The 15280-nt window shown below is 37.9% G+C and overlaps 1 protein-coding gene across 1 annotated transcript in view; it reads right to left on the bottom strand.

The window, feature by feature from the left end:
• The window catches only part of LOC125682246 (leucine-rich repeat-containing protein 74A-like), an 18031-nt gene extending 2998 nt beyond the window's left edge, over nt 1-15033 (bottom strand). The window contains exons 1-10 of the mRNA XM_048922718.2: nt 14659-15033; nt 10947-11140; nt 8321-8428; nt 6798-6891; nt 6466-6515; nt 6244-6325; nt 3115-3200; nt 1720-1914; nt 1048-1143; nt 213-476 (exon numbers count right to left, since the gene is read on the bottom strand). Of these exons, the coding sequence (XP_048778675.2) occupies nt 213-476; nt 1048-1143; nt 1720-1914; nt 3115-3200; nt 6244-6325; nt 6466-6515; nt 6798-6891; nt 8321-8428; nt 10947-11140; nt 14659-15004 (1515 nt within the window). The 5' untranslated portion in view covers nt 15005-15033. The remainder of the gene's footprint in view (nt 1-212; nt 477-1047; nt 1144-1719; nt 1915-3114; nt 3201-6243; nt 6326-6465; nt 6516-6797; nt 6892-8320; nt 8429-10946; nt 11141-14658) is intronic.
• Nucleotides 15034-15280: the final 247 nt, after the last annotated feature.

Here is a 15280-nt window from a genome sequence, read left to right as displayed (position 1 = left end):
TAAAAAACCCTTCAGACGTTGACAGAGGTTAAGTGAGAGCAAGGAACGACAACTCTGGGTAGAGATCGTAAAACCTCTACCCCATTCTTACCAAAATTCCCCACAATAAAACCTCCTCTACCTCATTCTTACCAACTTTCCCCACAATAAAACTTATTCTAACCCATCATTACCAACATTTACACAATAAATCTTCTCTGTCCCATTCTTACCATCATTCCCCGTTTAAATTCTTTTCTGCTGACACTCATGTCGCCGTCTCGGTCCAGCCATTTCATCAGGTCAATGACCCGGTAGTTATGATCGTGCATATACTTGAACAGCTCATACACAGCATCCAAATTTCCGTCCAATCCATCCCCCTTCCGGCCCCGTACGTTCTCTCGTTTTATCACGTAACCATAGACGACATTAAATGACTTTGTGGCTTGAATATCGTCTAGTAATGTCAGGAAGTCCTCTTCTACCTCGCTGTTCTAAATAAGTTAAAATGCATAGTCATCAGATTTTGTTTCCATTATACAATGTACATCAAATGTAGCTAATCTAAAAACATTACCTGAATTTGTTTCATATGCAGATTAATTAGAATTAATATATCATATAGACCGCTACATATTGTGGTGTGTACAGAGGCCGTTCAAGATATAAAGTTTTTCTTTAAAAATGAACTGTTATGCAAAGACATAAGCAAACAGTGTTGTAAATATACTTCAATCAAATCAAATTCTTTTCTCTTCTTTTTTCTATTTGCTTTGCTTAATTTTTCCTTTGTAGAGTAACTGTTAAATTTCACTTTACATATGAGAAATGCAATAATATACTAGTACATGTAAATGTACATGCAAGTATTTCTATGTATAGAATTTATGAAATTATTACATGTACACGTACATGTATGTATACCTTGTGCCTTTTAAAAAGAAGGCTCGTGTAGATATCAATACCTATTGCTTAGTCCAATTATGTATTAAGAACATGATAAAATATGGTTTGAACAAGTATACATAAAATCATGATATTGGTATTTTCTGACCGAAAACTTACTCCAAGATCTAGCAGATGGACCCGGCAGGACTCTGACTGACCAATACAAGTCAAAGTGATCATGGCAAGTTCCGGCGTGATGAAGTTCCCTCCCAACTATAAAATGAATAGAGTTGTGATGTGTCTTCATAAATACCCTTATCAGAAGTAATGTTTTGTTGTATAGAAATTTGGGTTACACAGAACTCACGATTGTACAAAAAAAATTAAGCTATTGGGGATTTTCGGTTACAGGGAATTCTTTATTATGAGAAAGGTTCGGTTACAAGGATTTTAGTTATAGTGAATTACCGGTTATAAGGATTTTAGTTATAGGAAATCTCGGTTATAGTGAATTACCGGTTATAAGGATTTTAGTAATAGGGAATTATCAATTATAGTGAATCACCGGTTATAATGATTTTAGTTATAGGGAATTATTGGTTATAGTGAATTACCGGTTATAAGGAATTTAGTTAGAGGTAATTTCCAGTAATCGACATTTCTAGTTATATGAAATTTCCGGTGAAATGGAATTTCCGGTTAAATGGAATATCCACTTATAGAGATTTCACGGTTATAGATCTCACGGTTATAAGGAATACGTTTTATGGGGTTTATTATAAGTGATAATTACCTCAACTGTCACGAAATTATTCAACATGATTTTACGTAAGATTTCTGAGGACTCACCCTGAGGATTTCCAGTCCATCGCTGTCTTTAATCCCCTGCAAGAGGTAGCCCATACCCTCTTTCTCCAGCCGATTATGTGAAATGTCTAGCTCCTTCAATGTGGTGTTTTCCTTTATAGATTTCCCGAGAACTATGGCGTCGTTCTTTGCAAATCCATTCCAGGCTATATCCAGTTTTCTCAGCCCTATATTTTTCTGAAGGCAAAGATTAATAGCTGACATCTTCAACTTTTATTATGAGCTAGTACAAATTCCAGTCTTCTGAGCATGGTTTTTCCTCCTTTGAGGCATACTCAAATAACTTTCACACTCAAACTATTTATTTTTCTCTCCTCTGCGAAACACTCAAATATGAAATAAGATAATTTTTCAACTCCAACGATTTGGTTTGTTTTTCCAGGTATGCTCATTGGATTTTTGCTGGAATAATTTTTCCTCAACACAATTTCAAGAAAAGTATTTATCAAGGCAAATACCAGGACATACTTAGTGTTGTTTAACATTACGAAGATTTTCATTGTGAAACATCAAGACCATTTGTTATCTATCTCCATGTACCCAAATACTGTATCTCGTGAAATATTCGCCCCTTTAATACTGTTTATAGTGAAATATTCGCCCCTTTAATACTGTATATAGTGAAATATTCGCCCCTTTCATTTTCGCTCCTTTTACCCTCGTCGTCAGTGGTGAATTTAAAAACGGACGAAACTGTTTTAATTCTGTATCTATTTTTTAACACACACACTGTGTCTGGGCGAATGTAAATTATTTTCACTATTTTTTAGTTATCAGGCCTTTGAATACATGTAGGTTGTGAAATTTTGAACAGTTTGAATTCCTCCATTTACCCAAGTTTGCTTTATGGCAAGTTTGGTTGAAATTGATCCTGTGGTTCCGGAAAAGAAATTAAAAATGTATAAAGCTGATGGACCGACAGACAAACGGATGGATGCTGGACAACAAGTGATCAGAAAAGCTCACTTGTACATAATGAATTTACAAAAACACGACCGTATTAATCCCTAGTAAGAAGTTAGAGTGGACATAATATTGCTGTGATGTGATAGAGAGAAAGAGTGAGGGTGAAAGAAAAAGAAATGATAGTGAATGAATGAGGGAGGAAGAAGTAATTGTGTGAGAGAGAAAGAGAGTAACAAAGACAGGGCTGGGTGGTTGAGAGCCTGAATGATTGCGCAGGCGAATTCACAGTCTAATGATGGAGTGAGCAAATCAAGTTCAATATCGCTATAAACATCCTAAGTTGCGACTAGATGGTCCAATTGCCGGTGTTCCTGTTTAAAACCCCAGATCTCCATAGTGGACTTCCGAAGAGTATATACTTATGTTAGCAAAACATGTACGTGAGGATTACGACTGAGCAACTATTCTTACCTGCAGACTGGCGGCGATAGCTATAGAGCCCTTCCCCCGGAGATGATTCCAGCTTAAATCTAGAATTCTTAGAGTGTCGTTATTAGCTGAAAATACAAACAAAACGATCACAGTATAACTATTTACAGCCTTCAGAAGACAACCTGAGTCATACTGTTCATTTCTCAACCATTTGTTGTCTAGAACACACTTATGTAACACTAAAACTGCTGCAACACACACATGTAGAGTGTACTTACTATGGAACGGATTTATTTTTACAACACATTCAATTCTGTGAAATGATTACTTCTACAACACACGTACTTCTACAACACACATACTTCTAAAACACACGTACTACAACACACGTACTTCTACAACACACATACTTCTAAAGCACGTACTTCTACAACACACATACTTCTACAACACACATACTTCTATCACACATGTACTACAACACACGCACTTCTACAACACATGTACTACAACACATGTAATTCTACAACACACATACTACAACACGCATACTTCTACAACACACATACTTCTATAACACACGTACTACAACACACGTAATTCTACAACACACATACTACAACACACGTACTTCTATAACACACATAATTCTACAAAACACGTACTTCTATAACACACATAATTCTACAACACACATACTTCTTTAACACACCTACTTCTATAACACACATACTTCTACAACACACGTACTTCTACAACACAATACTTCTATAACACACGTGTATACTTCTACAACACAAGTACTTCTACAACACACATACTTCTACAACACACATACTTCTATAACACATGTAATTCTACAACACATGTACTTCTATAACACACGTACTATAACAGACGTACTTCTACAACACACATACTTCTACAACACACGTACTTCTACAACACACGTACTTCTACAACACACGTACTTCTACAACACACGTACTTCTACAACACACATACTTCTACAACACACCTACTACAACGCAGATACTTCTACAACATACGTACTACAACACACGTACTTCTACAACACACGTACTTCTACAACACACACACTACAACACACCTACTACAACGCAGATACTTCTACAACATACGTACTACAACACACGTACTTCTACAACACACGTACTTCTACAACACACATACTTCTATAACACACGTGTATACTTCTACAACACAAGTACTTCTACAACACACATACTTCTACAACACACGTACTTCTACAACACACATACTTCTACAACACACCTACTACAACGCAGATACTTCTACAACATACGTACTACAACACACGTACTTCTACAACACACGTACTTCTACAACACGGGTACTTCTATAACATACATACTTCTATAACACAGATACTTCTATAACACACGTACTTCTATAACACACATACTTCTACAACACACTTACTTCTACAACATTCATACTTCTACACACATACTTCTACAACACACGTACTACAACACATGTACTTCTACAACACACGTACTACAACACACGTACTTCTACAACACAGGTACTTCTGTAACACACGTACTTCTATAACACACGTACTTCTACAACACAGATACTTCTATAACACAGATACTTCTATAACACACGTACTTCTACAACACACGTACTTCTACAACACAGGTACTTCTGTAACACACGTACTTCTATAACACACGTACTTCTACAACACAGATACTTCTATAACACAGGTACTTCTGTAACACACGTACTTCTACAACACACGTACTTCTACAACACACGTACTTCTACAACACAGGTACTTCTATAACACACGTACTTCTACAACACACATACTTCTACAACACACGTACTTCTACAACACACGTACTACAACACACGCACTTCTACAACACATGTACTACAACACATGTAATTCTACAACACACATACTACAACACACATACTTCTATAACACACGTACTACAACACACGTAATTCTACAACACACGTACTTCTATAACACACATACTACAACACACGTACTTCTATAACACACATAATTCTACAACACACATACTTCTATAACACACGTACTACAAAACACGTAATTCTACAACACACATACTACAAAACACGTACTTCTATAACACACATAATTCTACAACACACATACTTCTTTAACACACCTACTTCTATAACACACATACTTCTACAAAACACGTACTTCTACAACACAATACTTCTATAACACACGTGTATACTTCTACAACACAAGTACTTCTACAACACACATACTTCTACAACACATGTACTTCTATAACACATGTAATTCTACAACACATGTACTTCTATAACACACGTACTATAACAGACGTACTTCTACAACACACATACTTCTACAACACACGTACTTCTACAACACACATACTTCTACAACACACATATTTCTACAACACACACACTACAACACACCTACTACAATGCAGATACTTCTACAACACACGTACTACAACACATGTACTTCTACAACACACGTACTACAACACACGTACTTCTACAACACACGTGTATACTTCTACAACACACGTACTTCTACAACACAGGTACTTCTGTAACACACGTACTTCTATAACACAGATACTTCTATAACACACATACTTCTATAACACACATGTACTACAACACACATACTTCTTTAACACACCTACTTCTACAACACACATATTACAACACACGTACTTCTACAGATGTACTTCTACAACACACGTACTTCTACAGATGTACTTCTACAATACACGTACTTCTATAACACACGTAATTCTACAACACACATACTTCTACAATACACGTACTTATATAACACACGTAATTCTACAACACACATACTTCTACAATACACGTACTTCTATAACACACGTAATTCTACAACACACATACTTCTACAATACACGTACTTCTACAACACATACTTCTATAACACATATCTTCTACATACATACTTCTACAACACACGTAATTCTACAACACACGCACTTCTACAACACATGTACTACAACACAGATACTTCTACAACACATGTACTACAACACACGTACTTCTACAATACACATACTTTTATAACATGAATACTTTTACAGCATATTTACACTACACACTTACTTAGTGCCTGTGCTATAATGTATCCTCCTTGTTCACAGAATCCGTTGTGGCTTAATATCAGTTCCTTTAGTATTACGTTATTCTGTGAAGGAAACGAATAAATAGATAAGTGAAAAACAAAAGGTGGCACATCGATCTGGTAACTGAGATTTAATTACAGTATTGGGAGCTTCATTCTAGAGTATATTTAATTGCATACAGCGATAACACTTGATGTCTTACATTTAAAATGTCTGCGATGAGTTTAGCATCGGTGTCTACCAAGTTACTCCCTGGAAAACAGAATACGAAAGTAATAGTAAACATTCAACAGTGCAAGTATTACGTCCATACAGACTAACGACATTCTATATGAAAGCCGATAATTTTTAAACATTAAAATACCTCTACACATACACATACATGTACGTCTGTCGTCAATTTGATGTAACTTGAATTTATTAGGTACATTTCTCTAAACATACTTGTAGATATGTATATAATTAAAGAAGTTAATAGTGCCATTAAATCATTTACATAGGTATATGTACTACTGAACAGAAAACTAAACGTACCGGAAATATCAAGAGATTGGATAAACTGATTGGTCATCATCAGCTTAGATATTGCACGTGTCCCGCTTGCTCCAATACAGTTCTCAGAAATATTCTGAAGAAAAGAACAAAAGAAAATGCACACCGCTATATCAGACATATCTCCTCGTGGCTACCAGTAGTCACCGTGTTGGACAAGTACATACAAGCGTAGGTTTAAATTTGACCAAACTGTACTGAATTATAATGGATTTTGATATTCTGGGGAAAGAGAATATTGATCATCGATCTGACACATTAACCAGGGAAACAAGGACTAAGGACTAGGAAAGCGAGAATCACGGAAACGAAGATCATGGGGATACAAGGATCAAGGGCAATGATGATCACGGGAAACAGGAATTACGGGAAACCAGGATCAGGAGAAAAAATGATTTCCGGAAATGAGAATCATGAGAAACGAGGCCACGGAAAACGAGAATCATAGGAAAAACGAATCATGGAAAACAAGAATCACAGAGAAACAAGTATCACTGGAAACGAGGAGAACCGGAAATGAGAATCACGGGAAATACATTATCACAGAAAAAGATTTGATTTGATTTCATGTTTTCCGCCACACTCAACAATTTTTCAGTTATATGGTGGCGCCCAGTTTTTGTTGGTGGAAGAGAGAACCCAGATACAATGTACCTGGGAAGAGACCACCGACCTTCCGAAAGTAACCTGGGAAACTTTCTCACTTACCGGCGTGAGCATGATTTGAACCCGCGCCGACAGAGGTGAGAGGCCGTGTGATTTTGAGCGCGATGCTCTAACCACTCGGCCACGGAGGCCCACAGAAAACGAGGATCACGGGAAACAAGAATACCGGGAAACGAGGATCACAGAAAGCATGGATCATGATTGATTTATTGTTTTACGCCCAGTCGAGAAGTTTTCACACATATTGAGACTTCACCAGCTGTAGATGAAATACCACACATTTAGACCTATGCTTAACGCTCAGGGTCGTACCAGTGAGGGCTCTTCATCGTGTCATTGCCTGCCGCGATCTGGGACCTCCGTTTTTAAGGCCATATCTGAAAGACTCGTTATTCTCACTTCTAAATTCCGAGCGTTTGGCGAGGAGCAATCACTACCTAACTTAACGTAGCCATGGCACACGGGGCTCGAACTCACGACCTCCCGGTTACGAAGCGAATACTCTAAGAATTAGCTACCGCGACATCCTTTGCTCGCAAGGACCACGTGAAACAAGCAAGGGATATTGAGAACTTTTAACAGCCTAACTTTTATATACATTTATGAAGCTAAGATTGTAATAATACATGCATGATAATGTGTTGTGACCATTTCTTTGATTGCTTAATATATCATATATACATATATCATATTCCGACCAGGTTATCAAAATTTAGAATTTCAAAAGATGATATATCTAAAAATGGAGAAAAAAAACCTAAACAACCAACACACTTCATTCTCATCTGATAACTATAAGCATTCGGTGCGGAATCGCTACTTCTCTGAAATGAACTCACCACATCGACTATGTTATGGTTCACTTCTAACATTTCAGCTATGGCCTTAGCCCCATCAGCCTCTATCCCGTCATCTTCCAAATCGAGACTAGTGATGACGTCATTATTCTAAAAGAGGTAAAAGACCCTTGAATTTGAGGTCCTGATCAAACTATAAGAAATCTAGATATGCATGTGTATCTGAAAATAAGATGAAATAGCAACATAAAATCAATAATTTACCACCAGTAGATTTATAGTGAGTCCCCAGTACAGTTATACCCGTAGAGTTATAGTGACTCACCATTAAAGGGACTGATTCACGATTTTCTCCAAAATTTTATTTTTCACTTTTGATGATCAAAATCTACTGTCTAATATGTTTAAAAGATTTCACATAAAAATTAAGGTTGTACATTATCACAGAAGCTCATTTTAGAGAGTTCATTATTTGTTTTGTAAACAAAGATTGCGGTATGTTATTATTTACGAAATTTTCAAAAGAAATGAATATCGATCCAAGTTTATTGTATCTTTCACATTTCAAGCATTCTTCGGATAAAATGTTTCATCTAAAAGTTAAAATGTGCGACTATGCAAAATTAAGATGCTTTATATTACAACATTGATACTTCACTTGTTTGTTTGTATACATAAAAAGACTCGAGTCTTTGTTTACATAACGCATATTTAAGGCTAAAATATAGCTTTTATTCTTGCATTCAGAAGGTTAAAATTTTGGTTGTCAACATTGAATGAGTTATACTTTTAATATTAAACATCAAAAATAAAAACTAATTTGTTTAAAAATCGTGAACCAGTCCCTTTACGTCTATAACCACTCTCCAGGAGGGGCATAGTGACTCACCAGTAGAGTTATAGCGACTCACCAGTAGGTCTATAGCGACTCACCAGAAGGTCTACAGCGCTCACCAGTAGAGTTATAGCGACTCACCAGTAGAGTTAATGCGACTCACCAGTAGAGTTAATGCGACTCACCAGTAGAGTTGTAGCGACTCACCAGTAGAGTTAATGCGACTCACCAGTAGAGTTATAGCGACTCACCAGTAGAGTTAATGCGACTCACCAGTAGAGTTGTAGCGACTCACCAGTAGAGTTAATGCGACTCACCAGTAGAGTTATAGCGACTCACAAGTATGTCTATAGCGACTCACCAGTAGAGTTATAGCGACTCACAAGTCGGTCTACAGCGACTCACCAGTAGGTATATAGCGCTCACCAGTAAAGTTATAGCGACTCACCAGTAGGTCTATAGCGACTCACCAGTAGAGTTATAATAAGTCACCAGTAGGGCTATAGCAACTCATCAGTAGAGTTACAGTGACTCACCAGTAGAGTTATAGCGACTCACCGGTAGAGTTATAGCGACTTAGCAGTAGGGCTATAGTGAATCACCAGTAGGTCTATAGTGACTCACCAGTAGGTATATAGCAACTCACCAGTAGAGTTTTGCGACTCACCAGTAGAGTTATAGAGACTCGTCAGTAGGTTTATAGCGACTCACCAGTAGGTCTATAGCGACTCACCAGTAGGTCTATAGCGACTCACCAGTAGGTCTATAGCGACTCACCAGTAAGTCTATAGCGACTCACCAGTAGGTATATAGCGACTCACCAGTAGGTCTATAGCGACTCACCAGTAGGTCTATAGCGACTCACCAGTAGAGTTATAGCGATTCACCAGTAGGTATATAGCGACTCACCAGTAGGTCTATAGCGACTCACCAGTAGGTCTATAGCGACTCACCAGTAGAGTTATAGTGACTCACCAGTAGGTATATAGTGACTCACCAGTAGGTATATAGCGACTCACCAGTAGGTCTATAGTGACTCACCAGTATAGTTATAGCGACTCACCAGTAGAGTTATAGTGACTCACCAGTAGAGTTATAGCGACTCATCAGTAGGTCTATAGTGACTCATCAGTAGAGTTATAGTGACTCATCAGTAGAGTTATAGTGACTCACCAGTAGAGTTATAGTGACTCACCAGTAGGTATATAGCGACTCACCAGTAGAGTTATAGTGACTCACCAGTAGGTCTATAGTGACTCACCAGTATAGTTATAGCGACTCACCAGTAGAGTTATAGTGACTCACCAGTAGAGTTATAGCGACTCATCAGTAGGTCTATAGCGACTCACCAGTAGAGTTATAGCGACTCATCAGTAGGTCTATAGCGACTTACCAGTAGAGTTATAGTGACTCATCAGTAGAGTTATAGTGACTCACCAGTAGAGTTATAGTGACTCACCAGTAGAGTTATAGTGACTCACCAGTAGGGCTATAGCGACTCACCAGTAGAGTTATAGTGACTCACCAGTAGGGCTATAGCGACTCACCAGTAGAGTTATAGTGACTCACCAGTAGAGTTATAGTGACTCACCAGTAGGTATATAGCGACTCACCAGTAGGTATATAGCGACTCACCAGTAGGGCTATAGCGACTCACCAGTAGAGTTATAGTGACTCACCAGTAGGTCTATAGCGACTCACCAGTAGGGCTATAGCGACTCACCAGTAGGGCTATAGCGACTCACCAGTAGGGCTTTAGCGACTCACCAGTAGAGTTATAATAAGTTACCAGTAGGTCTATAGCGACTCACCAGTAGGTCTATAGTAACTCACCAGTAGGGCTATAGCGAGTGCCCGTGCCCCCTGTGGTCCGATACTGTGATTCCTCATCACCAGACCCCTGTTTGACATTTGTCTGCTGAGGTAAGTGACTGGAGTGATTCCTAGGTAACTACACGAGTCTAGGTAAGCCTGAAGCCGCTTCATGGGCTGCAAGTCCTCCTCCTCTACCCGAGGTTCGGGCTCCACTGCAAAGTCAATCGTGTTCAAATAAATATCTATCATTACTAAAAAGATACCATGTTCAAATGAATTATCGTGCAACACTTCGATGAATTATTGTGCAACACTTAAATGGATTATTGTGCAACACTTAGATGATTTATTGTGCAACACTTAAATTAATTATTGTGCAACACTTGAATAAATTATTGTGTAACACTTAAATGAACTTTCGCGCAACACTGAGATGAATTATTGTGCAACACTTAAATAAATTATTGTGAAACACTTGACTTACCTCTCAACCCATGTTCGATTAATTCATCGAAGTAAAAATATACAAAGGGATCTTAGAAATAACTATGGGTGTTTTATAAGAAGGGGAGAGTGGTGGATTCAAGGGGCGTGTGGAGTTGGCTGGGTGCATACCCTTTGAAATTTCAAAAATTTAAAGTTATTATATGTCAATTATCAATTGGACACGTCAAGTTAAAAACATAGCAGAATATAAAATACTATCCTAATAGCTTTAAGTACTAGAAAATGAATATCTATAGAGTAAAGCGACGCATTGATACTGACGGGAAATGACCATATCTATACATCAGCCCTCATCAAACCTCGCTAGTCAGACTCCCCACGACTACTGTGGGACATGTATAGGTCTCGGTACATGCCTGTCTGCCGAGAGAAAAGTCTTTAAAAAATAAATGAAATGCTTTGAGTCCGACTTAAGAGTAAATGTAATACTGATTAGTGTAAAGCACTTTATGCCAGATTTCAATAACTTAGTATTTTTAAACGGAGGAACTTCTGGGCCTGAGCCCTAAACTGGAGGCCTACATCCGGGCCCAGAACCCCTGTTTATACCACGCTATACTGAGATCCTGGATCCTTCCATGCGGAATATAATTATATATAATGCAGCTCAGTTGATTAGGTTACGGTGCGGTTTAGGTTTCAGTTCATGGCCGAGACACTGTTCCACTGCCAAGTACTCGACGTTACAAGTGAAAATGTCAGATCGAAGCGTTGAAGAACCAACGTTGAGAGTGCCTAGCATAGGTCTACATGTGTACTAACTAATTTCGGAATACCAGTAAAATATTCTTGAAGATATTTTAAAATTAATATTACCCCCCCCCCTTCTCAGGCGCGTAGCTGCCTATACGCAAGTACGGAACTGCGTACACATCAATTGCGATATTCACGAGAGAGAGAGAGAGAGAGAGAGAGAGAGAGAGAAAGAGAGAGAGAGATCTTTGCCGTTTGTGTCTAAAGATAACTGCATTGTATAGCTCCAGTTTAAAATTTAATCGGCATAATAATGTCCATTCAGTACAATTTCAACTCCTTTTTTAAATTTCAAATCATTAACATTATGTCGAATATCACTTTAATGTACAGCATATATGTACATGTAGTAGATATATAAGGATATTTTTTTATCAGTAAAATTTACCATATACACCAGTCGAAAACAACGGGAAAACATCGTAAAACGAATCTAGAGTCACTCCATGTCCACACAGTGAGTTGGCATAATAAAACACTTCAGAAAATAATTTTGTGAATTCCTTCGGGTTTGGAAATTGACAAGAAATCCTGTTTCTATGCACATAAATGGAATTTTATTGGTAAAACTCCTGAGCTTTGCCCCCTGGGCCCCTATATCAAGGCGGCCCCCAGACCCCGTGCATTACTTTGCGTACGCTTCCTTTTCTCTCTGGTTACACGCCTTGTCCTACCTCACTGTCATCGTTTAACCAATTATCCACCCTCTAACACATTAACGTCAACCTGAAGTCCAGCTTAAAGATCAAGAGTTTGTATTCAATAAAACACCCTAAGGTCAGGGGCCTTGCCGGTGTCCGGACGTTTAAAAAAATAATTATATGATTCAAAGCATAGAAAGACAGGAACAGTATACATCATTATTCACAGATCGGGAGATGAAGTTTCGTAAATTAAACATACCTGTGTTCGGAGCACCTATGCTGTCCATGGTTTTTTTTTTTTTTTTTGTATAACATCAGCTTAATTTCATGTCGGATTTTATTTCATGTTTATACAAATATAAATGATAATTTCATTTCAACAAGTAAATCCTTCTTCTAATGAAAGAGAACGCGCCAGGATGAAAGCTTATCTCTACCTGGGCGCTATCATTATCCAGAAACACACATCAGGTCAATAATTAATTTTTATGCATGGCTTGTGAACCTAGAATTAAATATACAATACAATCTATAATTAAATTTATTTATAATATACTTAGTAACATCGATGAGCTCTTAATTAAAATTCATGATATTGCAGACATTGAAAAGAATGTATTAAAATGCCTTTATGAATAAAATAAAATCCTGTAAATAAGATTTGACGTCTATAGGTTTGCGCGGATTTTAGGAGAAAAAATCTTCTGATCAAAGTAAATGAGCTTTCTATCATGATTAAAAATCTGAAGGTCACATAGGTGTATCATGATACAGAAATAAATTCCACTCGTATCTGACAACATGTCCTGGGTAATCCAATAATTTCATAAATACAATAAAAAAAAAAATAGGCCCATGGGTTATAATGTTCACCTGACTCATTTCACCTATACTGGGGGTACAGACTTACAAGCTAGCCCCCTATAAGTATAAATGTGAACCGTTCTCACTACGCTAAACAATAGAATACTAATCAAATAATAGAATAGCTTGTGTTCCTGGAAAGAAGTTTTGTTATAAATCCTGAATATTCCTAAGTAAAATATTAAACATCTACAGTCGTTCTGGACATGATATGAACAACCTTAAATCTACTTTCATTTGACTAAAGATTCTAGTCTAGAATATCCAGTTGATATACAATGTCAGAGGTCATTCAATTCTCGTCATATCTCATTCTATTCTCACCATTTCCCAATAACATCTACATCTCCTTGGAAAAGAGCACGGCCCTTTATTGGAATACATTGTGTCATGTTGGATTGGAATTGGCGGGGCAGTCCCAGAGACGAAGTGACAATGCAAAAAGTTTATGACGACAATGCCGATGACAGAAGATCAACGGACACATTATGATAAAAAAAAAAAAAACTCGCTTAAGTCGGTTGAGCTGATAGAATTAAATGTCATATGCAGACACATAGCGTATTTCTTCAACTTGTGTGTGTGCAATCGGAACTCCACAAATGCCTCGCGCACTCACATCTATGTCGAGTGCGCGAGACATTCGAGGAGTTCCGATTGATGTGTGTGCGGTAGAATGGTCCTTCAATACATGCATAACTTCAAACTTACATGTACATCCTTCCCATTCACTATTCACTGATATTTACCTTCAAAAATAGTGAGGGGTGGGGAATGGGGGGTCAGTTAACCAATATATCTTATTTACAAGTATATAAAAATAACGGAATGTAAGCGTTGTTAAAGAAGTGGCTGTACGTGCCTGACATGCATGATAATTCTTGTCCTTTTAAGAGTTTTCTTTCTAAAACGATATCTTAACTAATACATCTTATCGTTCAAAGAACATTTAAGAAAATTACCATCAGCCATAATGTCATATCCGGTAAATGTGAACTCCCTAATTGGCTGGAGCTTGGATACTTCTCTCCCAATGTCCTCGTCAGTCTGAGATCGCCTTGAGTATGCCGTACTCCGTCCTGGCGCTGTTCCGAGTTTTGTGTTTTTGTCGGTGTTTGTTTCGGATGGAGCCGGAGACTGGGACTTACTTTCGGTCCCGACTGGTGACCCCGCCTCCCGACTGCTACATCTCTTGTCATGGAGTTTTAACGAGCTGGAGCTGAGGTAGAGAGTGGCGGATTTACTGCCTATCTGCACATTCTCGCTCCTTCCAGTGGAGATGAAGGCAGATTTACTGCTGCTCTGCATCTTGAAGTTGTGCCCCTCTGGAATGAAGGCGACAGCCTCTCGAGTTGACTGTAAAAAAACCAACTTCATTATTACTCAGTGGTCTGATATTGCTAGTACATGTCATAATCAAATAGACTCCATGTGTCGTGATCTTCTCTTTAAAGAGGTGTGCTTTCGTCTAACCTCGACTATTTAAGTCATGAATGACGTGGTCCTTTCCCCTTTTTGAACATTTGCGTCAATGAAACAAGTTACATCAACGAATAAAGAAAGTTTTCATAGCGGATCAGGACC

This window comes from Ostrea edulis, chromosome 2 (genome assembly GCF_947568905.1).
Source record: "Ostrea edulis chromosome 2, xbOstEdul1.1, whole genome shotgun sequence".
NCBI classification, from domain to species: Eukaryota; Metazoa; Mollusca; class Bivalvia; order Ostreida; family Ostreidae; genus Ostrea; species Ostrea edulis.
Note: the sequence above shows the minus strand (reverse complement) of the source record. Positions and strands in the feature narration are given on the sequence as shown.